The 26241-nt window shown below is 41.8% G+C and overlaps 1 protein-coding gene across 15 annotated transcripts in view; it reads right to left on the minus strand.

The window, feature by feature from the left end:
• The window catches only part of SNCAIP (synuclein alpha interacting protein), a 162011-nt gene that overhangs the window by 58726 nt on the left and 77044 nt on the right, over window positions 1–26241 (minus strand). For 14 of the 15 annotated variants that reach the window (XM_081499049.1, XM_081499040.1, XM_081499047.1 and 11 more), the window contains 2 exons: window positions 20058–20160; window positions 3272–3344 (listed from right to left, as the gene is read on the minus strand). In XM_081499049.1, coding sequence (XP_081355175.1) covers window positions 3272–3344; window positions 20058–20114 — 130 coding nt within the window. In that variant the 5' untranslated portion in view covers window positions 20115–20160. Of the gene's footprint in view, window positions 1–3271; window positions 3345–20057; window positions 20161–26241 lie in introns of those variants that run through there. The other variant, XM_081499050.1, reaches the window with a different exon arrangement.

Consider the following 26241-nt stretch of genomic DNA (forward strand, 5'->3'; position numbering starts at 1 on the left):
AGACCTCTGGCAGCACTTGGGCGTTTGCATTTTCAGAGTCCACGGGGAGCTGGCACAGGGTCCAGGGATGAAAAGTGGGTAACCCTGGGCTGTATGTCTCATGGAGAAGCTTCCAAGGGCCACTAACAGGGTTCATTTGAACTCCTGCTCTTCTCAGAACACTTGGAAAAACAGGCAGAAAGGACAGACACTGGTTGTGGCTCTGCAGCCCACTAGGAGTGACAGGAAAGGTGTGTGCTAAGTTCTGAGGCTGATTGGTGGGGCTGACAGGTTCTGATCAGATCATACATGGGGAGGCCTCGGGTGCAGTTCTGGATGCACCACTTTTAAGAGGGATGCTGATAAATGAAACATCCACAAGAAAGCAAGAAGCATGAGCAGGATACACTCAAAACTAGGGAGGGAAATTTTAGTTTGGAGAAGATAAAACCAAGGGTGACTGCCATCTCCAAACACATAGTGGCAGCACCCTTGCCCAGGAGGAATGGTCCTTCTCTAAGGTTCCAAAGAAAAAAATCAGGTTATCAAGATGGACATCTGAGGGCCGCTGATTTTGGCTGAACAAAAATTAACCACTGATTTTTGCTGAACAAAAAATAATCACTATGAATAGGTGGCTTTGTGAGACTATGAGCCCCCCGTTACTAACATGATGAAGTATAGGCTTGGATGATCCCATCAGCTTAGTAACCATCACTTTCTAAGATCTGATGGATTTGGGACTACATTATTATTACTTTTAGCCTTTTAAAACTTCCCTTATAAATAATCAAAACATTTTTCATTTAAATTTACAGAAGAGTTGAAAGAATAAAACAAGTACAAAGCACACAGGTATACGCTTTACCCACATCCATCAACTGTCAACCTTGTACCCATTTGCTTTTATTATCTGCTCTTTCTCATTGTCTCTCCTTTTTAAACTAGATGATTTTTAGGGATCCTTCTTTGACTGAGAGTTATGACTCTAGGCTTCTTTCCAGGTAATAGGAATTTAGAAAAATTGGGATTCTGTTGGCAGTGCTCTTAAGAGGTCTTAGCATAAAACCTGAACTCGACGTTCCATGACTCACAGGGCCCTGTAGAATTTGACCCTCCCTGACCGGCTCCTGGGCCTCATCCTCATTTTGATCGCCTCCCACCCCTCCACAGCCACACTGGTTTTCTTTTTCTTCTGCATCCACTAAGCTGAGTTCTGACTTGCCGCACTTGCCAGTTCCTCTGCCTTGAATGCTCTCCACTGGCTTTCCCATGGCTGGGCCCTAGGAACACTAACATTGCCTATTGTGGAAGTGGCTACAAGTCACATGACCTGGAGAAAATGCAATAAACCACCCCCAGAAAACTTATTTTTAAAAGCTTTGGTTAATTCATTTAACTTGGTAAGCAAGAGAAACTATTTAACAGAGAAAAGAAAATTTCCACTTCAATGGTAAGGGAAAATGCTAGCTTTTAAAGTTTTAAAATATCCTGAAATTAAATTACTATCCCTAAGTCTAGCTATCTGATAGTATAAAGAATGTATAAGAGAACAGATTCCAGAGACAGACTTCCTGGAGTTTGAATCCCAACTCTGTAATGTAATTGCTGTGTGACTCTGGGCAAGATAACTAACTTCTCTTCTCCGTGCCTCAGTTTGCCCATCTGTATAATACAAACATCCTAATGGTACTTAGTTCACAAGGATTTTAGGATTGAGTTAATACAAGTGAAGGGCTTACAGCAGTACCTGGCACATTAAGCACTACTGAAGTGTTTGCTATTAAGTCTTCTCCATCTTCAACTTAAAAAAAAAAAAAAGAAAGAAAACCTTGTATTTCCAAAGTACCTTCAGATACATCACCTAATTTTGATACTAACAGTAGCCTAGCAACACTGGCAGAAAAAGTTTCTTTTTTATTTTATAGATAATGAGTCACAGGCTCAAGGTTGTATAAAGGGTAAAGGGCTGAATGCTGACTCAGACGGAGGTCTTGGACTCTGAAGCTGGGGGCCTGTCCACTGAATCTGCTGCCTTTGTCACTGATCACAGGGTTCAACTCTGAATCTGGTGATGGCTTTTAAGGAGGCACATTCTGATAAGTCTTATGATCAAAGCCTCTGTTAACCTCATAGAAACTTGAATGTGCTTGAAATTAAAAAAAAAAAAATTTAATGGAGGTAAATGAAAACTTTCATTTGCACTTCAAACTATCTTCTATGACAATTCTGACCCAGACAATGAAACATTACTTTCAATCACACGGAAAAACACAGAGATAAACAAACCTAGATAGACGAATTATTTTTCCCACCTCATCTAAACAAAATGTCGATAGTAAACAAACAATCCAGGAGAAAAGTAAATAAGCTTTGTACAGTCGTTCCAGTTCAAAAGGCCTAGAATTCTAGTAGCTGTATAGGTAGGACAATCTATTTATTTTCAAACACGATGCACCTAATTCAAGGATTATCTTAAGTCTTCCATCATCTGCGGTTCTTAGGATTCTAGTTACAATCAGAGGTCTCGCTTTGGCAAGGTTAATGGTGATGCCTTAGAGTAATTAGTTGGAAAAATAACAAACATCATTTCATAGTTTAATGCTATCGTATCATTCCCATCGATATCCTTTTTTATTTTCATTTTTGCCCATCATAGAGAGAAAAGCAGAGAGGCTTAATTTGATTTTCAGAAGGAAAAACAATCCTGAATGTACTTTTTTTTGGTCGAGGGTGGGGGGCGGTGCAAGGAGAAAAGGTCAGCCAGCTGGTTTTCATCTATATGCCATAATTCTCTGTTTAGTTTACACTATTAAACTCCAAAGCTTTGCTTTAATCTTAACTGTTACAGTATGCCTTACTGCAGATTCTATCATGTCGCATCCCTGATAGGATTTCAGACTTTGGCAAAGCACCATCTCCCAAGTTGGTCCTTGCCATCTGGGTAGTAAACGTATCCAACATTTTTTCATTGGCGCCTGCATCATTATGTTTTGTCACCAATGGTTTCTCGGGTTTGCAGTAAATTGCTGCGTATACTGTGGTTTGGAGCCGCCACGATGATCGCCTACATTTATTTGTATACAACTGGATCCTCATCAGGGCCTCCCTGTCCAGTTAGTCTCTGGAGGATGACCTAACATCTGTGTGTTGGGGGTGGGTGGTGAATGGAGAAGCCATAAAAGAAGAAAACAGAAAGCAGGAGCAACAAATTTGATGGGGGAAGAGATTCCAGGAGCAGTCCCCCACACTCTAAAAGGCAGGATAAGCAGAGGTGAGGAGTGAAACTTACCTGATCTGTCTTCATTTTGCGAATCACATCTTCGGCACAGTTCCGGGATGGTCTTGAGTGACGTGACTGAATACTGAACGGGAAGCCAGAGGAAAAAGAGTGTAAAGTAACAATTTAAAACCAGAGCATTACATTCACTCAACTGGCCAGAAAACCAAAACACAAGAAGTGATACTTGAATACAGCATGTATGTCCAGAAAGCCTAAGTTTACGCTAAATGGGCTGCCTGGTGATCCGGCTAGAGCCCAGACTGTACCTATAAACATGTAAGTAGATGCAGATTAAAAAGAGGTCTGGACAGTCCTTTAACAAATGAGGTGGGGTATAGCCAGCAGATATTCTATCTCTTCTGCTACTTGTGGAAGATGGATTTTTCTGAATCTTGACAGTTTCCAGAAGATGGCCATAATATTTGCACTCTGAATCCCAAGAGTGAATCTATGTGTGGAAAAAAAAGAGTCAAGAGGAGCAGCACCTGGCTTCCTACAGCATCCAGGGTAGCCAGGAGCCATCTCTCCTGGACTACAGAAATGTCCCTAATGTTGCCACAAATCACACTGCGATTTCCATGGGAAATACCAGGATAATGCTATGAAAAGCGAGAAGAGCACGGTTCTGTTTGAAAGCTCATCTGTTTCACGGATAGATTAGTCTAAATTGAAAGAAACCACCCTGCATGCTCAGTCCCAGCACCAACTCAGGGGCTGCTATCAGGATGATAGATTATGACATAAAGGGGCATAAAATCAGAGGAGCTACAACAAATGTTAAATCAATAGTTACGATGTATAGGAATGACATTTGATGCCAATCAATCTTTCTTTGGAGAAGGGTGTTTTAAAACAATGTAAATAGGATGAACTCTTTCTTTAATCAAAGGCCAAGTCAGGGATGGTCTTCAATCATACTTTAATTCATAATATATAGCTTCCTAAAAATAGTTTACTCTGTACCTTTAAGAACGACGCTCTTATATAAATGAGCATGGATTCTGAATGACTTCACGTTGCAAAACTGGGAGGGGGATTGAGAAAAACAAAAACATTTAATCTAAAAGAAAAATGATCATGAGAAACTCATTAAGATTATTCCAGAATTACAAGTGAGGGATGAGTAATTGGGACACATTTGTCTACAGGAAGGTGCTTTAGTTAGCTTGATGTTGATGGATGAAGCAGTGTCTACACTGAGCATCCCATGTCCCACCCCTGCACTTTCCATGCAGTATCAGGACAGCAAGACAGAGGGAGGGGCAGTTGGAGCTATTGTCAGTTTGCCAACTGCACATCACAAACAAATTAAATTTCCAGTACTTCCAAGTGAAAAATAAAATCTCAGATGACTAATTAGAGAAATGACTCTTACCTGTCTGATGCAATAACATCCTGTTTATGTCGGCTATCCCTCAGAGACTACAGGTGTTTTAGCAAACCCGTTCACATACTCCAGGGACGGGGGACTGCCTCTTAAGCCAAAAATGAACTCCAAGGAAGTTTTTCCCCTTTTACATTAAGTTCTCTGGGAGTGGGAGATAACACAGGTACAGAAGCATTTTTCTTGTTGCTAATAAGTTACCTTCTGTTTCTGGCCAAGTACAAGCTCTCTAAGGAAATCTGGTAGCTTCCTGAGGCCAGCTGGTACAGGTTAAATAATTACACAGTCTGTGATTCAATTAAAACTGGGCCTTTTGTTTCAGCTGCCATCAACCCCATGAAAGCACCCTTTGGCAAAGTCTTGCCCTCTCTCTCTCTTTTCCCTTTTCTTCTGAGGCAAAATCTCAGACAGGAAATTTCAGATTGATCATGTTTAAATATAGTTAATGGTAAATTCATTAAGTTGCTCAGTGGGCCTAATGATAAGTATTTGATTAAACTAGGTGTGCTGCTATCTGCATTTCCAGCCACATGCATCCTAACTGCCACCTCCTACCCCACGTCAGAAATCTCAAAACCTACGATTTATTAGCTGCACCTTCAGCTCCTCCAGTGTGATTGCAATGTACCTTCAGCTCCTCTGATGTGATTGCAAAGGTCCACAGTATGCAATCACTTTTAATTTGATGAGGTTTCCATTTCAACAGCCCACGGGATGCCTGGTTGGTATAGGGACTAAGCTCCAGAGATTAGCCTGGCTGAGCCCCATCCACTGCCTCAATCTGTTTCACTTCTGGTGGCTCTGCCTCTCACCCACAATCACACAGGAAGCCACTTTTGAGAAGGTATTCATCTTAATTCTTTGGGAATATGACATCGTAGAAAAAGTCATGTGCTTGCTCCTGGTCATGGAAATAAATAGTCATCTAAGACAAAGACGATGTGTTGGCCAGAAAATCAAAAGTTTTAGATAATCGTAAGAATATATGGAATGTCAAATTCAGCAATGACTCTAACCTACACTGTGAACAAATCTATAAGGACACACGAGGAAAAAAAATCAATTTGTGGATTTGTTTCAGCAAGTACACTGCTCTTTGGATACAAGATAAAACTTAAGAGAGTGCCGTACAGATGGTTAAGTTGTGATATGAAGAGATATAGCAGAAATATGAAACTCACAAACCTAACACAAAAAATAAATTTTCATATCTGCAAATCTGGGAATAAGCAAACAACCCAGGAAGTCTCCTTTCACAAATGCATTGTGATACCATCTGGGAGCTGAGAGGAAAGCTCTCCCAGGACTTCACCCGGGTTTACAGGACAGATGGCCTTTTATAAGGAGCTGTTAGGTCACCAGCCCATCTATTCTCAGGACAATGGCCAGCTCCCAGGGTAGCCATGACTGTTATTTTGGCCCTAAGAGAACCAAAGCCCTGTATCTTCCCTGCGTCTTGACTCCAACCCAAGCCTTTATATTGTGTTCCCTTGATTCCTATTATCCTTGAGTGACAAGAGAGGAGAGCGGTCTTGGAGATGGCCGAAAAGTACTATATTTCCTATCTCTGTGCTGCGTTCTAATTTTTTCTTTCTCTAAGCATCTTTAGAGGAAACAATATTTTTGACTCAAACTTCTTTGCCACTCCTCCAGCATGCTTCAAGGAAAGCCCCTGCCAAAGACTGAACAGTTGCCTCCACTTCTTCCATGTCCCTGTGCATTCAAAGTTTAGTTTCCCTTCATTTCCTTTACTCCGGGGACTCCTTGCCTGCAACACTTTCTTCTGGCTGGGAAAATGCTCCTTGCTCCTCAAGGCCAGCTTCTTAAGGCCAAGGTTTCAGAGTTCTACATTCTCTGTGAAACCCTGCCTGATTGCTTCAGCCCTGACTGAACATACTCTTTCTAAAAAATTAGTTAATTATTTAAAATTGAAGTATAGTTGACTTATAATGTTGTGTTCACTATTGCTGTGTATAACAAAGTGACTCAGTTTTATATATATACACACATTCTTTTTCATATTCTTTTCCATTGTGGTTTATCATAGGATATTGAATACAGTTCCCTCCAAGGACTTTGTAGTTTATCCATTCTACATATACCAGTTTGCATCTTATCCCTCTACAGTAGGACCTTGTTGTTTATCCATTCTACATATACCAGTTTGCATCTGCTAATACCAAACTCCCAATCCAGCCTTCTTCCAATCCCCTCCCTCTTGGCAACCACCAGTCTATTTTCTATGTCTGTGATTCTATTTCAGTTTCATAGATAGGTTCATTTGTGCCATGTTTTAGATGGATGCAACTAGGGACTATCATGGGTTTCCCTGGTGGCTCAGCTGGTAAAGAATCTGCCTGCAATGCAGGGGACCTGGGTTTGATCCCTGAGTTGGAAAGATCCCCTGGGGAAGGGAATGGCAACCCACTCCAGTATTCTGGCCTGGAGAATTCCATAGACTTTATAGACGATGGGATCACAAAGAGTCAGACATGACTGAGCAACTTTCACTTGACTTCACTTTATTTTTCAGGGGCTATCACGCTAAGTGAAGTGAGTCAGAAAAGGCTTTTCTGCCCTTGATAAGAAAACCTTGCCGTGTGCTCTGTCGTTTCCCCGTGCTGTGCTGGCTCCCGCAAGTGTCCAAGGGAAAGGATGATGTCTTTGGTATACATGCATGGCACACAACAACTTATTCACTGACTGAAAGGCTAAGCTATACACACATGTGATTAATCCTGGGACACAATATTATAGATGGTCAAGCAAGTTCTTTCATATTTAGGTTCTAAGTGGGAATTCCTTCTATGCTTCTGTACTTGCTCTAAAATTACTTAGCTTTCTAAAATGTAAATTTGACTAAGATGCTTCTCGGTTTCAAATCTTCAGGGGCTCTGCCCTGCCCCTAGGAGAATGATCAACAGGCCTTAGTGTGGCATGGGCAGCCTTCCATGAGCTTAGACTCATCTCTCACCACTGTCTTCTTCTGGTTCTTCTGGTAATATTATATTTCTTGTGGATCCCTCATAATATCTTCTCTGATCCTCCCAGGTGGAACTTATCTCAGCTTTCAAAGTGTGGTGGCCGGATCAATGGCATTAACACCATTTAGGAACTTGTTAGGAATTCACATTCTTGGGCCCCACCCCAGAAACTTTAAGCAGGGCCCAGCAATCCAGGAAAGACTGACAGCAGGGGGACAAGGGGGTGACAGAGGATAAGATGGTTGGGTGGCATCATCAACTCAATGAACATGAGATTGAGCAAACTCCAGAAGATAGTAGAGAACAGGGAAGACTGGCGTGCTACAGCCCATAGAGTCGTAAAGAGTGGGACACAACTGAGCAACTGAACAACAATAGCAATCTGTGTTCTTACAAACCATTCAGGTGATTCTGATGCCTAGTGAAGCTCAAGAACCACTGTTCTTTATTTCTTTATCTTGGCCATATGTTCAGTACAGAATCCATCATGTGACATTTCATCTATACCTTTACATAATGTCTTTCTCTGCTTCCTGAGGGTATGGACAATATTTTATTTGCCAGAGATACTAGGTGCTTAGTGAAGTGAAGAAATGAAGTGAAGTCACTCAGACGTGTTCGACTCTTTGCGACCCCATGGACTGTAACCCACCAGGCTCTTCCATCCATGGGATTCTCCAGGCAAGAATACTGGAGTGGGTTGCCATTTCCTTCTCCAGGGGATCTTTCCAACCCAGGGATTGAACCCGGGTCTCTCACATTGGAGGCAGACGCTTTAACCTCTGAGCCACCAAGGAACCCAGACACTGAACTGAATAAAATGAATTTTCCTAGGCAGCCCATGATATTGGTGGCAATACTAATACTAATAATGGTAGTGCTTAATATTTATATAGCACCAGTCTTCTTATATAGCACTTAATCATCCACTGGATCATCAAAAAAGCAAGAGAGTTCCAGAAAAACATCTATTTCTGCTTTATTGACTATGCCAAAGCCTTTGACTGTGTGAATCACAATAAACTGTGGAAAATTCTGAAAGAGATGGGAATACCAGACCATCTGACCTGTCTCTTGAGAAACCTGCATGCAGGTCAGGAAGCAACAGTTAGAACTGGACATGGAACAACAGACTGGTTCCAAATAGGAAAAGGAGTATGTCAAGGCTGTATATTGTCACCCTGGTAATTTAACTTCTATGCAGAGTACATCATGAGAAACGCTGGGCTGGAAGAAACACAAGTTGGAATCAAGATTGCCGGGAGAAATATCAATAACCTCAGATATGCAGATGACACCACCCTTATGGCAGAAAGTGAAGAAGACCTAAAGAGCCTCTTGATGAAAGTGAAAGAGGAGAGAGAAAAAGTTGGCTTAAAGCTCAACGTTCAGAAAACGAAGATCATGGCATCTGGTCCCATCACTTCATGGGAAATAGATGGGGAAACAGTGGAAACAGTGTCAGACTTTAATTTTTTGGGCTCCAAAATCACTGCTGATGGTGATTGCAGCCATGAAATTAAAAGACGCTTACTCCTTGGAAGGAAGGTTATGACCAACCTAGATAGCATATTGAAAAGCAGAGACATTACTTTGCCAACAAAAGTCCGTCTAGTCAAGGCTATGGTTTTTCTAGTGGTCATGTATGGATGTCAGAGCTGGACGGTGAAGAAAGCTAAACGCCGAAGAATTGATGCTTTTGAACTGTGGTGTTGGAGAAGACTCCTGAGAGTCCCTTGGACTGCAAGAAGATCCAACCAGTCCATCCTAAAGGAGATCAGTCCTGGGTGTTCATTGGAAGGACTGATGTTGAAGCTGAAACTTCAATACTTTGGCCACCTCATGCAAAGAGTTGAGTCACTGGAAAAGACCCTAGTGCTGGGAAGGATTGGGGGCAGGAGGAGAAGGAGACGACAGAGGATGAGATGGTTGGATGGCATTACCGACTCGATCGACATGGGTTTGGGTAAACTCCAGGAGTCGGTGATGGACAGGGAGGCCTGGCGTGCTGAGATTCATGGGGTCGCAAAGAGTCAGACACGACTGAGTGACTGAACTGAATCTTCTTAAGAAACTTCATGTGCACGTTAGTTGCTCAGTTGTGTCCAACTCTTTGCAACCCCATAGACTCAAGCTCACCAGGCTCTTCTGTCCATGGGATTTTCCAGGCAAGAATACTGGAATGGGCTGTCATTTCCTTCTCCAGGGAATCCCTGGAGAAGGACCAGGGATCACATCTTCCCGACCCAGGGATGGAATCCAGGTCTGCTGCATTGCAGAGAGATTCTTTATCATCTGAGCCACTGGTAGTACTCAGTAATATTTATATAGCACTAATCATCTTAGAAAACACCATACCTACCAGTCTAGCAATGTAATCAGGACATATTTAAAAGAATAAGCACTTCTAATATAGTCACAGCATGAGTGGCAGCTGGTGCCTTAGCTTTTCGTACAGAGAATGGATTTGGAGCCAGAAGCTCTGGATTCAAGTCCTACTTCTGACATTTATTAACTTTGTAGTTCTGGGCAGAAAAATCATTTCCAATCTCTGAAGCTCCATTTCTTTATTTAGAAAACACAGATAATCACATGAGATCATGTAAGTGAAGTCAATCTGCAAGCTATAAAATGATGTTAAATGTTCTGGTCTCTTCTCTCTAATTCATCTTCCTTGTGTGTACCACAGCTCTTCCCTCCTCATCTTTGTGCCTCTCATGATTTGCAGTTCAGGAGATCAAGACTTGAGAACTGATGAGACAGGAAGAGTGGGGCCAGGCTGGGACTGGAAAGGAAAGGAAGGACAGCCCAGCCTGTCTCAGCACTTTATTTCACTTCTTTGGTCTTTCCTCGTCCAAGAGAACCCATGCCCAAGAACAGACACTGAAACTTAGTTTCACAAACTACACAGAGTTGCTATGATGTTAAGATGATCCTATACATCCCAATGTTGTCACTCTGCCATGCAAAACAGTTTGAACGTGCATGGGATTCATAATTACAGGCTGTGACTTCTACACTGGGCTTTGGGGACCACTGACCACCCTACATACTATTCAGGGCTGAAAAGCTTTGGCCCTTGCTCCTGAGAACTGGAGCCAGTTGGGTGAACGAGCAGACATTACTCAAATGGTCATGAGCCACAGAAAATGAAAGAACTAAAATCCTAACACCTTTTCAAGTGAGAGACTTTTAAACAACTAAGGTCGCATTGAGTTTCCAAAAGAAACAACTAGGCCAGTCATCCAAACAACTATCCTGAAATTCGTGGTTTCTCACGTAGCTTTCCAAAATTCAAGCAGGCATCTACACAGTCACACACTAAAGATGACAAAAATGTGTACACGCAAAGCTGGTAGGGAAAGCAAAGGCACACAGCTGAACAGAGATTTTGAGAAGTGCGATATTTTCCTAAAACTGTGACCTCCTCTCCAATGGCCCACTTCAGGGGAGTAGTGTCCTGACTCCACGCCCTCCCTAACAGATCATGCGCTGTTTTCCCTTCTCTGAGGATGTGGTACTCACACTCCACACCTTCATAACGCTAGCCTGCTGTTATGGCTCAGAACTCCTTCTCTCCCGTCTCCTCAGACTCATGCTCCGCCATCACCCTCTCTTCTCTCCTTCTCCTCAGCCACTCTCTCAACATCAGCTCTCTCCTCTGATCCTATAAAATTAAACAGGCACCCCCACCACCTCCAGGCACGCTGCCTCCTCATCTGGTCATGGGTGGAGTTTTCTGCTCACGTGTTCACAGCCATCTTTTTTGAAAGAACTGCCTTGGTTCCTGTCTCCACTTCCTCAGCTCTGCATTCACTCCTCCAGCCACAGCGACGTGTTATGTGTGCCGTCACCCACAGGCACTGCTCTTATTGTGGCCACCAGTGAGTTTTAACGGCAAAATCCAGTGGCAGTTTTCAGACATTGCTCTTTCTAATGACCTATTTCCCACGCTTGACCATTGTAAGTAGTCCCTTAAATTCTTTAAATCATCCCTCCCCCTCTTTTTATCTCCCTTAGTTTCCTCTTATATCTTTGAAAACTTCTTTCCTGTCTTCTTTGGAGAAGCTTCTTTTTCCTCCTTCCTCACAGGACACACTTCTGCACAGTTCCTTTCTTGGGACATTCTTCCCTTTTCATATTCCATGCTTCTCAGGTGACCTTACTGATTCCCACAGTTTCAACCATCACCTCTACATAGTATAGACACTGGTCATCTGCAAATTCATATATATATCCTGTGCATGGAAAATTCTTAAAGAGATGGGAATACCAGATCACCTTACCTGTCTCCAAAGAAACCTGTATGGAGGTCAAGAAGCAACAGTTAGAACCAGACCTGGAACAGTTTGGTTCAAAATTGGGAACGGAGTACATCAAGGCTGAATACTGTCACCACGCAGGTGCAGTCCATAGGATTGCAAAGAGTCGGACATGACAGAGTGACTGAACTAACTTAAGCAGAGTACATCATGTGAAATGCTGGGCTGGATGAATCACAAGCTGGAATCGAGATTGCGGGGAAAAATATCAAAAACCTCAGATAAGCAGATGATACCACTTTAATGGCAGAAAGTCAAGAGGAACTAAAGAGCTTCTTGATGAGGGTGAAAGAGAAGGGCGAAAAAGTTGGTTAAAACTCAGCATTGAAAAACTAAGATCATGGCATCTGGTCCCATTACTTTATGACAAATAGATGGGGAAAAAGTGGAAATGGTAACAGATTTTCTTTTCTTGGGCTCTAAAATCACTATGGACAGTGACTGTAGCCATGAAATTAAAAGATGCTTGCTCCTTAGAAGAAAAGCTATGATAAACCTAAATAGCCTATTAGAAAGCAGAGACATCACTTTGCTGACAAAGGTCCGTATAGTCAAAGCTATGGTTTTTCTAGTAGTCATGTACGGATGTAAGGGTTGGACCATAAAGAAGACTGGGTGCTGAAGAACTGATGCTTTTGAATTGTGGTGCTGGAGAAGACTCTTCAGAGTCCCTTGGACAGCAAGGAGATCAAACCAGTTAATCCTAAAGGAAATAAACCCAGGAAATAAACCCTGAATATTCATTGGAAGGACTGATGCTGAAGCTGAAGCTCCAAAACTTTGGCCACCTGATGTGAAGAGCTGACTCACTGAAAAAGATCCTAATGCTGGGAAAGATTGAAGGCAGGAAGAGAAGGGGGCAACAGAGGATAAGATGGTTAGATGTCATCACTGACTCAATGGACATGAGTTTGAACAAACTCTGGGAGATAGTGTAGGACAGAAAAGCCTGGTATGCCACAGTTCATAGGGTCATAAAGACATAGGGTTGGACACGACTTGGTGACTAAACAAATCCCGTGTGTGCGTGCTCAGTCAAGTCCAACTCTTTGTGACCCCATGGATGTAGCTCACCAGGCTCCTCTGTCCATGGGATTTCCCAGGCAAGAATACTGGAGTGGGTCGCCATTGCCTTCTCCAGAGGATCTTCCTGACCCAGGGATCGAACCCATATTTCCTACATCTTCTGCATTACAGGAGGATTCTTTACCATTGAGCTATCTGGGAAGTCATATATATCTCAGTCTGTTTTAAATATATAATTCTTTTCACCATTCAGATTCTATTAAAGAAAATTATTATAAATTATCCTATTTTAAATGCATTTGATTTTTGCTCTTACTCCTTGTTTTTATCCTATGTTTCAAGAGGTATTTTAAAAATTGATAAGTGTCAAATTCTTCTTTACTAAAACATTGCTTGCGGTTGGTATTTGGGAAAATTCAGTAATTCTCTCTGACCATATTAGAAGTACACCAGGAACGACTCTATTGTAATGTTAATAGGTACAGTCAGACAAAAGATGAAAATTCACATTGGTGAAGGGACGATGAGACCACAGAATTGAATGATCATCGTCTACTGTGGGGAGTGGTCATGGATGGGAAAGGATGTGGGTAAACGAGGGTGGCTACAGGTGACCAAGGGGCTGAGCAGAAGTCATTTTTCAATGCAGTAGTTACATACCTGGATTCTATAGCTAGACTGCACATGTTATAGCCTGACTTTACCATTTTCCAGCTAATTACTCTTAGTTACTCAATCTCTGCATATTACAAGTTTCTGTAAAATAGGTACTAATGGTATCTACATCAGAATGTGGCTGTGACGATTATGAGGTAAAAATGAAAAACATCAGGAATGCTGTCTGATGCATAGCATGTGTTCAAAAATTGTTAGTTATCATTATTATTTAATTAAAAAGTATAAAAAGTGAGCATTTAGAAATGAAGCTAAAATAATGGTAACTATTGAGGCAACAATTACAAACTATAAAAGATTTAGAAAAGCAAGTTATCTTACAGTAGGGCAGATGGCCAACTACAAGCCTTATTTGACTTCAATGATTGCATACTTTTAATTGTGAGTCAATAACAATCACTACCAAAATATAAAGACTGACTTCAAGAATGGAGTTTGATACTGTAATTAATTGTGACCTACTATTTAAGTTAACCTGACATTTCATAATATGCTCAACTGTTATCACAGGGTATGGTAAACTCTGTGAGAACACAGGACACATCTGTGTCATTCACCTCAAGTCTAGAACCATGCCTGGTACACTGTAAATGTTTAATATATGCCTGTTGAGTCGACTGGTATAACATGTACTTGTTCATAAATGGTGAAGAGTTTGCATAAATAACCTGCACAGTCAACTTAATAAGTGTCATGACTGTTGGGCAAGATGAAAACTATTTGCAGAGTAAGAGAAGGGCAAAACAGTAAATCAACCAATTGCTCATTCTGCTAGGAAATCACTCCATATCTATAAGATCGCTCTCTACCCCCTCAGGTAGTGATGTCAGTCAGGTCCAAGTTTGGAGTCTGGGGACATGGGTTCTAGGCCTGCACTGTAACACTAGCTGTGGGACATAAATTTGAAATTAAATTTTGCCTGGATTAGATTATTTTTAATTCCTTTCCTGGCAGGTATTAAGAAAATGGTAAGACATACATAATATTAGAACAAGTGTGAGGTTTTGAGTAATTGTGAGCTGGAGAAGGGACCAATGAGAGGTAATTGAGACTTGGACACAAGACATTACAAAAAGAACACGGCCAAAAGTTGGGGCATTCTGAAGAGCTGATGAAACAGATCCTGCTGAGAAGCACTTTAGAGAAGTTTGAACGGAAATAAGAGCAGGATGATGGCTCAGAAGGGCAGGGACAGCAAAGAAGAGATGGAGGCAATCTGAAGCCCCTAAACGTCTTAGTAACCTTCTAGAAAGCACCAAGGAAAGATAATAGAGTTTTAGAGCACAGCTAGAGAGGAGGGACAAGCAAGGTTCTCTGTATCTTGAGTATCTTTCTAGATTTTTTTCACACCTAAAACTGGAACAAAAGCTGTACTCTTTACCCACCCCAGCTCAGTGCCTGGGTCCATGTGATAAGCCCTTCAGGCCCTTTCTCAAGGTCTCCCACTACCTTGAAGCACTTCTTGGTCAGAATGTAATGAAATCTGGGAAGTGTCAGTGGAATGAGTTGAGCAAAAGGTGATGTACACAAACAGGGGGCAGGGCTGGTATTTTAGTGTAAGTGATGCCCAGTCTGTGGGACAGAAATGTGAAAACTCACTGAGGGTGAGATTTATTTGCCATAAGAATTTATTTTTCTACCTGTGGTTTAAGCACTTTGCTAGCTTACTCAGTCGCTTCAGTCGTGTCCTACTCTTTGCGACCGACTCTCATAGCTCGCCAGGTTCCTCTGTTCATGGGATTCTTCAGACAATACTACTGGAGTCAGTTGCCATGCCCTCCTCCAGGGGCTCTTCCTGACCCAAACCCACATCTCCTGTGGCTCCTGCACTGCAGATGGATTCTTTACCCCTGAGCCACTGGGGAAGCCCCTTAAGCACGTTAGGAAAATGAATCCACCTAAGTCTGTGCTATTACCTTGGGCTGCAAGGGCTTGGGTCAAAAGGGATAATAAAGTGAAAGGACACTTATTGATCTTGATCTCATCTGATTTGCACAAAACATACACTATGCGATTGCCAAAAATGTCAACTTTCACCAAAGCTGCAGTCATGGTGATACAGAAAAGCAAGAAAAAGTCCTGTGCTGAGGAATAAAGCATTGTACTTAGTTCTATTTATATGCATGTGCACACATGCCTGTGTGTGTCTATTTACATGTATCTGTACATATTTATATGTACATGTAGGTATTTGTATAAATATATGCATATACATATATATGCATTTGTGTCTGTATATGAACAGAAGTGTGAGTCTATGTATGGACATATATATACATTTCATATCTTCTCCATAAAATACAGGACAATAGGTAGAGATGGATTTTTATGACTTAACAGATGGAAAAACTGAGGAACAATTAAATTAGGAGGGTTGCTTAAGTTTTCCTAGCTTCTTTTATTTTATTAATATTTATTTACACTGTATACCAATTCCTTTACTTTTGATAAGAACTCTGTAATCGCTTCAGGGACAGCTAGGGATAGTGATGGGTGAGATGACTGATCCAGAGATGATTTTACTCAACCGAATTGCTCAATAGAGAAAAAGTAACACAAACAGTTCTGTATTAAAACCCCGACCCTCCCACTTATCTATCTGTAACCTTATAAAAGTCAGACTATCTCTCTAAGCCTTATTTTCATCCGCCAAACAGGATAAAAATAGGGCCCGCCTTGCAGAGCTGATATGAGGATTAACCAGGACCAATGATTTAAAGAGTTCCTTGCGGTGCATGGCGCAGCCAACATTTGATGGCTCACGAGTGGAGCACTGCAGCGGATCCATGGTTTGGCCTCTGCTTTGTTCAGTCCTGTGTATAATCTTATTTTTGAGGACAGCAAATTGGCCTCTCTTCATAAAATATACATCATGGCTACTAAGAACTCTATGGTAAAATAATATTCCAGAGCATTTTTCCTTTTTAAGATAGAGAGTTGGCTTCCATAGGAATAAAGAAGGGACTCTGTAAACACATTTGCAGTGACAGAAAAGTCCAACTTTGAGCCCCTGTGTTTATGTGTGTCGTCATCTCTCCCTCACAGACCCTCAGTCATTGCACAATGTTCTGCCCTTTCAGATGGCAGAGTTACAAGAATGTATAGTTTAAACTCTGCATTTTGCAAAAGATGAGCATTATTTTTGAGTCTGGGAAACTTCAAAATAATTTGATTGCCTTCTGTGTTTTGTCTCATTAGGTAAAGGCAAAAAAGCTCTGCTTTTCTGTACCAATATACAGCTTGTGTTTTAATTAAAACAAGAACCAGGGGGGAAAATCATGAAACAGAAACCCTATAATACGTAAAAGGGCTATGGTTGGAGAGTAAGAAGAGGAGTTTTAAACTTGGGCATCTCTTTTGTAAACATCTTTTTCAAATGTATTATGCATTCCCCTTCCCCCTTCCTGCCCCTAAACCAGGAAAGAAGCATAGAGGCTGTCAGAAAAGGAGGTTTACAGAATTTTAACAATACAGGCAGGTTTATGGGAGACAACATTTCTTGTTGGGCTTCCCAGATGGTGCAATGATAATGAATTTGCCTGTCAATGCAAGAGACACACGAGATGTGGGTTTGAACCCTGGGTCATGAAGATCCTCTGGAGGAGGAAATGGCAACCCACTCCACTATTCTTGCTTGGAAAATTCCGTGGACAGAGGAGTCTGGTGGGCTACAGCCCATGGGGTCGCAAAGAGCTGGACATGACTGAGAGAGTATGCATGCACACACATTTTTTGTTATACCAGTGAATTAGCAAGTTGAACACATCTTTGTGGGGTTTTTTCCCCTTGTGTTAGCATCTGAATTATATCCACTTAGCCCTTAAAGCAGCTGTAAATTTATTGCTCCTAGGTTACCTAAATAGACTGAGAACAATCATTTCAATATTTTAGAGGCTATGTCCACTTCTTTTCCCTTAAAGACATTATATAGGACAATATATTCTGACATGTTTAAGGTCTTAAACCTGGATGAGACGGAACAACTATAAAATAATCTACCATGTTACAGAGGATGCCAAGATAGAGTAGAGTTTCTTTAGTTTTAAGTGGATTGAAATAGACCAGGACTGTTCATCCTCAGTACTGCCAGTATCTTAGGCTAGATAATTCTTTCTGGTAGGGTATTTTCCTAGGCATTGCATGATGTTTAAATCCATCCCTGGTCTCTACCCAACAAATGCTGGTAATACCTCCCCAGTTACGACAATCAAAAACATCTCCAAGTATTGTTAAACATTCCCTGGGGGAAGGGTAAAGTTGCCCCAAGTACTGGGGCTAAAAGTAGATATTCCAAAGACAGTGCTCCTAATTCGGTGGGTGACGCTGGGCAAGTTAAACAACATCTCACACCTCAGTTTCCTCATCTATAAAAGGAAAATAATGATTTTCCCTTCTTCAGAGAATTATTGTGAGTATTAAACAAGATAATGCTTATCCCCTGGGAAGTGCTCAATGTTAACCATTATCATTAGTTTATCAAGTCTATGCAATTTCATTTTTCCCTTCTGGTTTCAGTTTAAATGCAGGTTAAAGATCCAAACAATAGGAATATATCTAAAGGGGGTGAGTTTGAGTGCAGTTACACAATTGCAGATGGAGATCTTTACTTATGTTTCAGAGTGGTCAGGCTATAGAAGCTCAAATATTGCATAATTCTGAATCTTAATTCGCTAAACAGCTTCAGTTATTGCTTAACATATTTTATTATCTTTCAAGTGGAGATTCCTAATTCATCAAAATTATGGGCTGCTGCCAGATGACTCTTCTATAAACACAACTGCTCTATTGTATTTTTTTAAAAAGTCTTGACATGATGCCTGGTCTTTTCCCTGGAGTTCTTTCTTCACCATTGGTCATATAAATATTATTGTAGCATTCATTGAAATAATAACAAAAGCTACCATTTTTAAGAGCAACTTACTATGTGCCAAGATAAGTGCTTTCCGTATATTATTATTTCACTGAATCCTCGAAACAATTTTAAAAATGAGGTAGGTATCTCAGCAAGGCAAAGTTACTGTGCTATAGCCAGTAAAGGTCAGAACGAGGCTGCAGTCCAGACTGGTGCCTTCAAAGCCCACTCCAGTATTCTTGCCCGGGAAATCCCATGGACAGAGGAGCCTGGTGGGCCATAGTTGATGGGGTTGCAAAGAGTTGGGCATGACTAAGTGATTGAGAATGCATGCATAGTGATTTAAAAAGGGAGAGGGATACCGCTTACTTCACATCCATCTTAATGAGGACTAATAATTGTCCGAAGCTGAAAGAGGGAAAGGCTGAATTCACGTGTAGGAAAAGGTAGGCAGATTCACCCATGGCTTGAATAAAATGGGTGATTCATCAAGAGCACCCCAGGAATCCAATTCTTACATAGAGTATGCATATTTCACTTAAGGGAATGAGTAAAGTAGAAGAATAACACTGCTGCCAGAGGCATGTGAAAGCCTATGTTTTTGAGACAGTTGCCACTGCTCAATGGAAAGTGACCAAAACCAAGACACCAATGGAAAGTAAGGTCAGAAAGGAGGTCTGTGTTGGCCCTGAGAAGAAAAGGCACATAACTTGTTCAGAAAAGCCACCTTCTCATCATATACTCTGAGAGTCAGCCCAACTGGGCTAGGGTGTGAGAGACCAACATTGCTGTCCGGCCTCTGGCAGAATAGACCATGTGGCCCAGGGTGAGTCACAAGAAACTCTGAGCAAGCAGGCAGATCATACACTCACAGCAGCCAGGAGTCAGACTGGAGGCAGCAGGAAGTTAGTGAGTGCAGAGGACACTAAGAAGTTCATCAGTCCACAGTACTACAGGATGAATCAGGGCCTCAGAGGTCAGCCTGTCCTGTCCTTAGCAATACATGACTTTTTCTTGATATTCCTAACAAGTGTCCAACCCATGTTTTGAAAGTTCCAGTGACTGAAAGCTCTTATTGTTCAAAGACTAATAACTTGGCCATCCTTCAGTCTGTGTCCTTGTGAATATTAGTGCATGCAGGCTGTGCACAGACAGTCATATAAAATGGACTAATTATGTACATTATGGACATCTACACCAATTGGGTTAATTATGTATATAAGTAAATTTATGAACGTGCCTGCTATTTGCAGGCAACTTATACATTTACCCAATGAATAACTGTGACAAGAAAGAAACAGATTAGGAAGGGGAAGCCCAGTGAGGTTACATGCTTTTTCATCCAAGTTCACACAAAATGAAGTGGGATTCATTCACTTCCTGGTCAGGAAGGCCCCCAAACCACACTTTGTCTGCCACAGCAGGATTTCTGTTATTAATTTCTAAATGTGGTAGGAAAAGCTTAGAATATACAGACTACAACAGAGAAAGGAGCCCATATAGATTAAGGCAGAACTTCCTGAAAGCACTGCTTGCAAGGAGCAATACTTACAGAGATGTCATCACTGAAGTCAATTTCATCCAAATCAAGGTATTCAGGGGCTTCCATTATTCTTCTTTGCACATTTTGAGTAACGTCAGCTACTTAAAAAGTCCTGGAGAAGAACGAAGCACAAGAGAAAACCAAAAAGGTTAGCTGCTTTATAACCAGAAATCATTTTATTTAGACAAACAAAATGAGAAAAGTAACTTGTACAAGGGCTGCCTTTGAGCACACTTTCCTGCTTGCTTCCAATGTCCCCAGCCTGGCTCTCTGTAAGCACAGCTCCTCCGGGCTCCCCAGGAGGGTCCCCAGTGGGTAGCCATGGGTCCTTCATTGCATTTTATTTGTGCCTGTTTGTCTTTGCCAGAATAGTAACTCAGGTCAGACTCTTCCCCTGTGATTAAGACGGATCCAGCCCACATCTAAGACTACACCATGGGGGAATGTACGGGCGGGCTTTGAGGATGGGGAGCAAAGCTCGAAATCTGAGGACAATCCTACTCAAATGTTTATGTGGGCGTATCCTCGGATCCTGGGCATGGAGTAATGAATTCAATCTCTCCATGGTAATAACACAAGGACAAGGCAGATACTAACTAACCAACAATAATGAATACTTCAGAATTTGTAGGGCAACCTCCAGTTCACCCCTCAAAAAAAGGATCTAAGCAAAGATTTAAACCACAGAGTTACTGCATCGCCCCCTGCCTCTAACAGCTTTGCCTGCCAGTGCCAGAGGGACCTGACACAGGCGCCAGAATGTCCTCGGTCAGGACTTGCCTCTGGGCAGCCCACGGCAGTTCTTTAAATCTGTCAAGGAAGATATATCACCTCCCAGTTCATTTTCCCATCACTTATCATCACCACCACCGGCGGTGGCAGTGGCACCTACAGATGTCAGGAATAGAAATAAAGATGTCCTGCCAGTGTCTTGCTGGGCAGTTCTCTTCTGCAGAGCAAACTTTGAGATGCTGAAAAAGATTCCATTTCCTGTAACTTGTTTTGCTTATTACAAAAACTGTCTTATGCATTCAGACTTGAGAATCTTAAATAATTTATTTTCTCCTCTTTCAGATCTCTAATAAAGGGGTTACTTGCCAAACAGCAAGGAATACATTATTGGAAAGTGAAAACAAATCTAGGCTGATGAAAATGAGCTTATCAGTATAAGATCAAGATTGTAAAAATACCTAGCTTTTAAAGGAAAACTCTGACTCTGAAGGCACTGATTTCTCCTTTTGAGGTTTATAAAAAAAGCTACAAAAATAGCACAGTTGCATCAAAAGAGAGAAAAATCACTCTTCGTTCCATACCTCAAATTCATCACTTGACTCAATTTTCCTTTTCTTCCCTTCCCACATGAATACACCATTTTTATATATTTTTAATTTGTAGTGGACACAGAGTTGATCTAAGAAAGGATTAGGATGCTATTACCATGTACAAATGTGATTATCCATTTAGAATAAACATTAAAAGTTCTTCTGAAATCACAGAAGGTATAAAATAAAAAGAAAATCAATGTGTATTTCATACCTAAATTCAATTTTATTATTTATAGAAATCTAAAAATTGGTTTGTAAGCAAATTGCTTGATACAAAAATGTATCACTTTTCCTTTAAGCCTCAAAAAGCTTTTCAGAGGAAAACATGTACACTCACACTTGCAAATTACTCAAAATAACTTTCCCTTCCATTCTGGTGGATTCTGAGACAATCCAGACTCAGGATTCCAGCTTGTCAACTAACAGATCTTCTTTCAATCCAATTTCTTTTCACTACATATGTACTCCACAATGAACTGTTGATTTATAGACTCTATTCCCAAGGCTTTGGTGAACACAAAGATGATTCTGGGTGTTAGGATGGGGTACAGACAAACACAGTATCACCAGAAGCATGGAAACATGAGATGAAGTGGAAAAGCATGAGTCAAAGCTGGGGAACAAGTGGATCTTTCAATACATGAATATATAAAACTAAATGCAAAATGCAAATGATCACATCTTAACTAAAGTTAACAAACAGTCATTGAATCTTTGAGGTGTTACTGAGATTATGAAGAACAATTTGCATTTGAGCATAGACATTCTAATGGAACATATCCAGTGGCTAATATAAATCATGACAATGAGAAAAATCTTTATATTTGGTCTTGGAGGTCGACAGTGAGATTCTTTATTCTAACAGACTGGAACATAAGTGTTACAACAGTTCCAGTCCATTACATGAAGGCCATATTTATCTCAGTAGGTTGAATGGTCCCGCCTCAGATTAAGTGGTCCAAGGCATACAGTATTCTTCTTTACTTCCCAACGGACCCGCACATGCAGCCATCTCCTTTAACACGCCTAATGCCATCTACAACACAATTCCTTCTGTCTAGTCTCAATGCTTCTTTCTTTCAAGGGGCCACTCTGGAATTATTACATCCTCATTTATAAGGTAGAGAAATCTCTGCGGTTCACCAAATCCGGGTCACATTCCCAGCATCAATTCCATCTTTCAGCCGAGGTGAGCCCACGGCTGTCCCAGTGGTCATTACATCGTCTCTTCCTTCCCCATCTGCCCTTCCACAGGGCACACAGGACCCTCAGCACTCCCTTGTGAGGAATTAGGGATGTGATGGGAACAGAGTCAAATCTACAGCAGCCATTGCAACTAATCCAACACAGTAAGGAAACTGAGCTGGGCTGGGGATGTGCTTTCCTCCTTGTGCTCTTTGGGCACCATTCCACCCACCCCCCCACACCAGCCACAGTAGAAGCCAGCGAGCCCCCCTTTTCTGACGGCCCCATGAGCTCTGATGGAATGAACAGTCACAGAGGGCACACCCAAGGCCCAGGAGCCAAGTCTGGCCCACAGATGTGATGTGTTTGGCCCCAGCAGTGTTTCTAAGAAATAGACTCTGTTGCCAGCTTGTAGACCTTTGGTGATTTCACATAAAACTCTGGATTTCTGGCTTCACTTAAAAAATACCTGAAGTTCTGGCAGCACAGGTCTGTGTTCCCCACAATAAATAATCGGCTGGAGCTGAGCTGCCGCTGCCTGTCTAAGGGACATGTACTCCTCAGGTTCCCCCCTCAATTCCCATCAGTTCTGCTCATCCACACATCCTACATGGCCTTGGGGGCATTTCAGCCTTTGACCCTTCAGAGGAATCCAGGATTAAACCTTAAGGGCCATCCTACCCGCTTTTCTTATTGGTGCCTCCCGCCAAACGATACTTCCTTCATTTGTATTCTAAGGTTGAAACTGTATTCTACAATTGTTTGGAATTCTCATACCACAAAGCAGTAAAACACAATTTCTCACAAATAAACTACCAGCATGTCACAATATGTGCTTTTCCACAGCCTCCATGTCATCTCTTAGTATTAAAGAAAGGAAACCTTCACCAACGCAATAAAATGTTAGGAGGCGGGGGTTACATTTCCTTCATTTTACAACCAGAGGAAGAAGAGGTCTTTGCCTTGTGGTCACTGGCGTGGTGCAGTTACATGGTGCCACTTCACTATTGTGACTGGGGGGAAGGGCAGACATTATGCCAAGGACAAGTCCAGAAAAGAGACCGTGACCATCTTCTGTGTGGCCAGCCTGGCAGCTTGGACCCAAGAGAGCCAAGCGGCTCCAGGCCAACGAGAGTGGGTCGACAGACACCTCAGTGGAAAATATTTTTCAGCCTCCCCAGAAAGGGCAGTCCAGCTGAAAAGCCTTTACATGAGATTTTTATTGCTATACATCATAGTTGGCCCTGGACCCCTCTGGGATCTCAGAGTCCAGTCATTTATAAATTTGCATGGCACCCTTACTCCATCAGCCCTGAGCCTACAAGCTTCAGTCCCAGGTTCCTTTTCTCCTCTTTCACCCACTTCCTTCCCCTCAAGCACACCTCTTACAAGATCTGTCTGCCCTCAGATACTGTTGACTGGTTGAAATCTTTCCATTTCAAGGTCAGTTGGGCTTGTCTCGTCACTGACATGGGCAAGTTTTAATTTGTTATGCACTGAGGGATGTATGTCATGTGTTTCAGCTTTCTTTTTTAGGGCAGGGTGGAGAGGTGAAGGTGGAGAGTGGGCAGGAGTGGGAAAGCAGAGAAAGGAAACATTTTCCAATGGCTTAAGTCTACTGCTTTGGGTGAGAAAAATTACAGTGAGGGAAGGAAAACCAATATTAGGATGTAGGGACACAGGACTGGGTGGCCGGGACCCAAATGCCACGTAGAAGCTATTGGTGACGTGATGCACCCTTTCTCTTGATGTGTCCAAGGCACCAGAGAAACTTGACCCAAACTCCAAACTGATGCCAGTTAGAGGGGAAGAGAATAAAGAAGTACAGTAATAAGCATCAACTGTGCACGTCTGTAGGATTTCCCCTACTTGCACAGAGTTTTGATAAACTGCCAAGAACAGAAGTCCCTCCAGTGCCTATTAAAACGTACAGCAGGGGCTCTGACCCTAATAGGTCTATCAACGCCATGTCACCTTCTCATGGGTGACCTCAGTGATGGCCTGACTGCTTCCTTCAAGGGAAGATTCAATTTAGGAAAGAGCTCCAAGTAACTAAGAGTCCAACTGAATAATTAAAAGTAGGCATCAATTTAAAAAATAGCCTCCCCTCTCCAGTATTAGGACTTTCAAGTGACATTTTCAATTTTTTTTTATAGTGACTTGAAAATTGACTTTGAAAATAGTTCCAAATGAAGACTTACAAAATCTGTTGGGTAATGAATGGCTTAGAGTGGCCGACAAAATTTCTTTGAGGAACTACCCTCATTTAATGTACACATTCTGGTGTGCTTGGCTCATAAAAGGCTCGCTGATTTGCGACTATAGTCACAGATCACATAAACTGCTCTACTGAAATTCTTCTTAAAATGAATTGCCTCACTCCATTTTACAAGGAGTCAGCATGGACTCATTCTGAAGGCTCATGTTACACAGATTTCTCCTCTTCTGCCAAAGTCACTATTGCTACATTTTACCAGTGTACTAGGAGGCCTGGTAATTAAAAGTTAAGTTGGGCTTGTCAAAATAAATGAGCAGGGTACATTTGGTGATGAGGTAACCTTGGTTGATTTGCATTACAGCTTCTTTCTTTAGTCTTTAATTCACCAACAGCTTGGGAAAACACCGCACTTGCCTACACCCTGACACACACAGCCAAATTTGTACTGGGATACATTTTCAGTTTAAAAGCCTAGGTGTAGATATTGAACTTTCTTTCCTTCATATAACAAGAGTTCAGAAAAAATCACAAACTGCATACTGGAAGGCTTGGGTGGAAAAAAGCAGAATATATGAAATGTCGTCCCCAGTTGGCTCAGTAGATTGGCTGGCAAGGAGGCAACTCATTCCAAATGTTGGATTCAGTTTCTCTCACTCTGATTCAACAGTGGCCAGAGGCATGGCAGTCACTGAATGCCTAGTATTGAAGCAGAAAGATGATAGAGGCAAGAAATTTCTACTGGAAAGACGTAACTGAAGGAGAGCCAAGAAGTACACATGAGGAGAGGGGAGGGAAGCACAAACTGTGTAGATTTCATCCTTGTCTTCATTTACGGCATGTTCCAGAGAGAACACGTTAGGTTAGACCAACACTACCCTCCAGGCCTCCTGCCTGTGCGGGAGACCTGGGTTTGATCCTGGGTTGGGAAGATCCCCTGGAGAAGGGAAAGGCTACCCGCTCCAGTATTCTGGCCTGGAGAATTCCATGGACTGGATAGTCCATGGGGTTGCAAAGAGTCAGACACAACTGAGTGACTTACACTATACACTTACACTCTCCAGGCCAGTATGGGAGGAAATGGTGCAGGAAAAAAGGCCATTACCATATACTGTGGTCCTTGCTGGGACACATAAATACACAGGAGCTGGACATTGGCAGCAACATAGGTAGAACTAGAGAATGTCATACTGAGTGATGTAAGTCAGACAGAGAAGGAGAAGTATCATGTGACACCCCTTATATCTGGAATCTAAACAGAAATGATACAAATGAACATACTTAAATGAAACAGAAAGAGACTCACAGGCTTAGAAAACAAACTCATGGTTACCGGGAGGGTGTGGGAAAGGGATAGATAAGGACTTTGTGAAGGTCATGTACACACTGCTATATTTAAAATGGATAACCAACAAGGACCTACTGTATAGCACAGGGAACTCTGCTCAATATTATGTGCCAGCCTGGA

This window comes from Giraffa tippelskirchi, chromosome 6 (assembly GCF_054371585.1).
Source record: "Giraffa tippelskirchi isolate mGirTip1 chromosome 6, T2T-mGirTip1v1.2.pri, whole genome shotgun sequence".
NCBI classification, from domain to species: domain Eukaryota; kingdom Metazoa; phylum Chordata; class Mammalia; order Artiodactyla; family Giraffidae; genus Giraffa; species Giraffa tippelskirchi.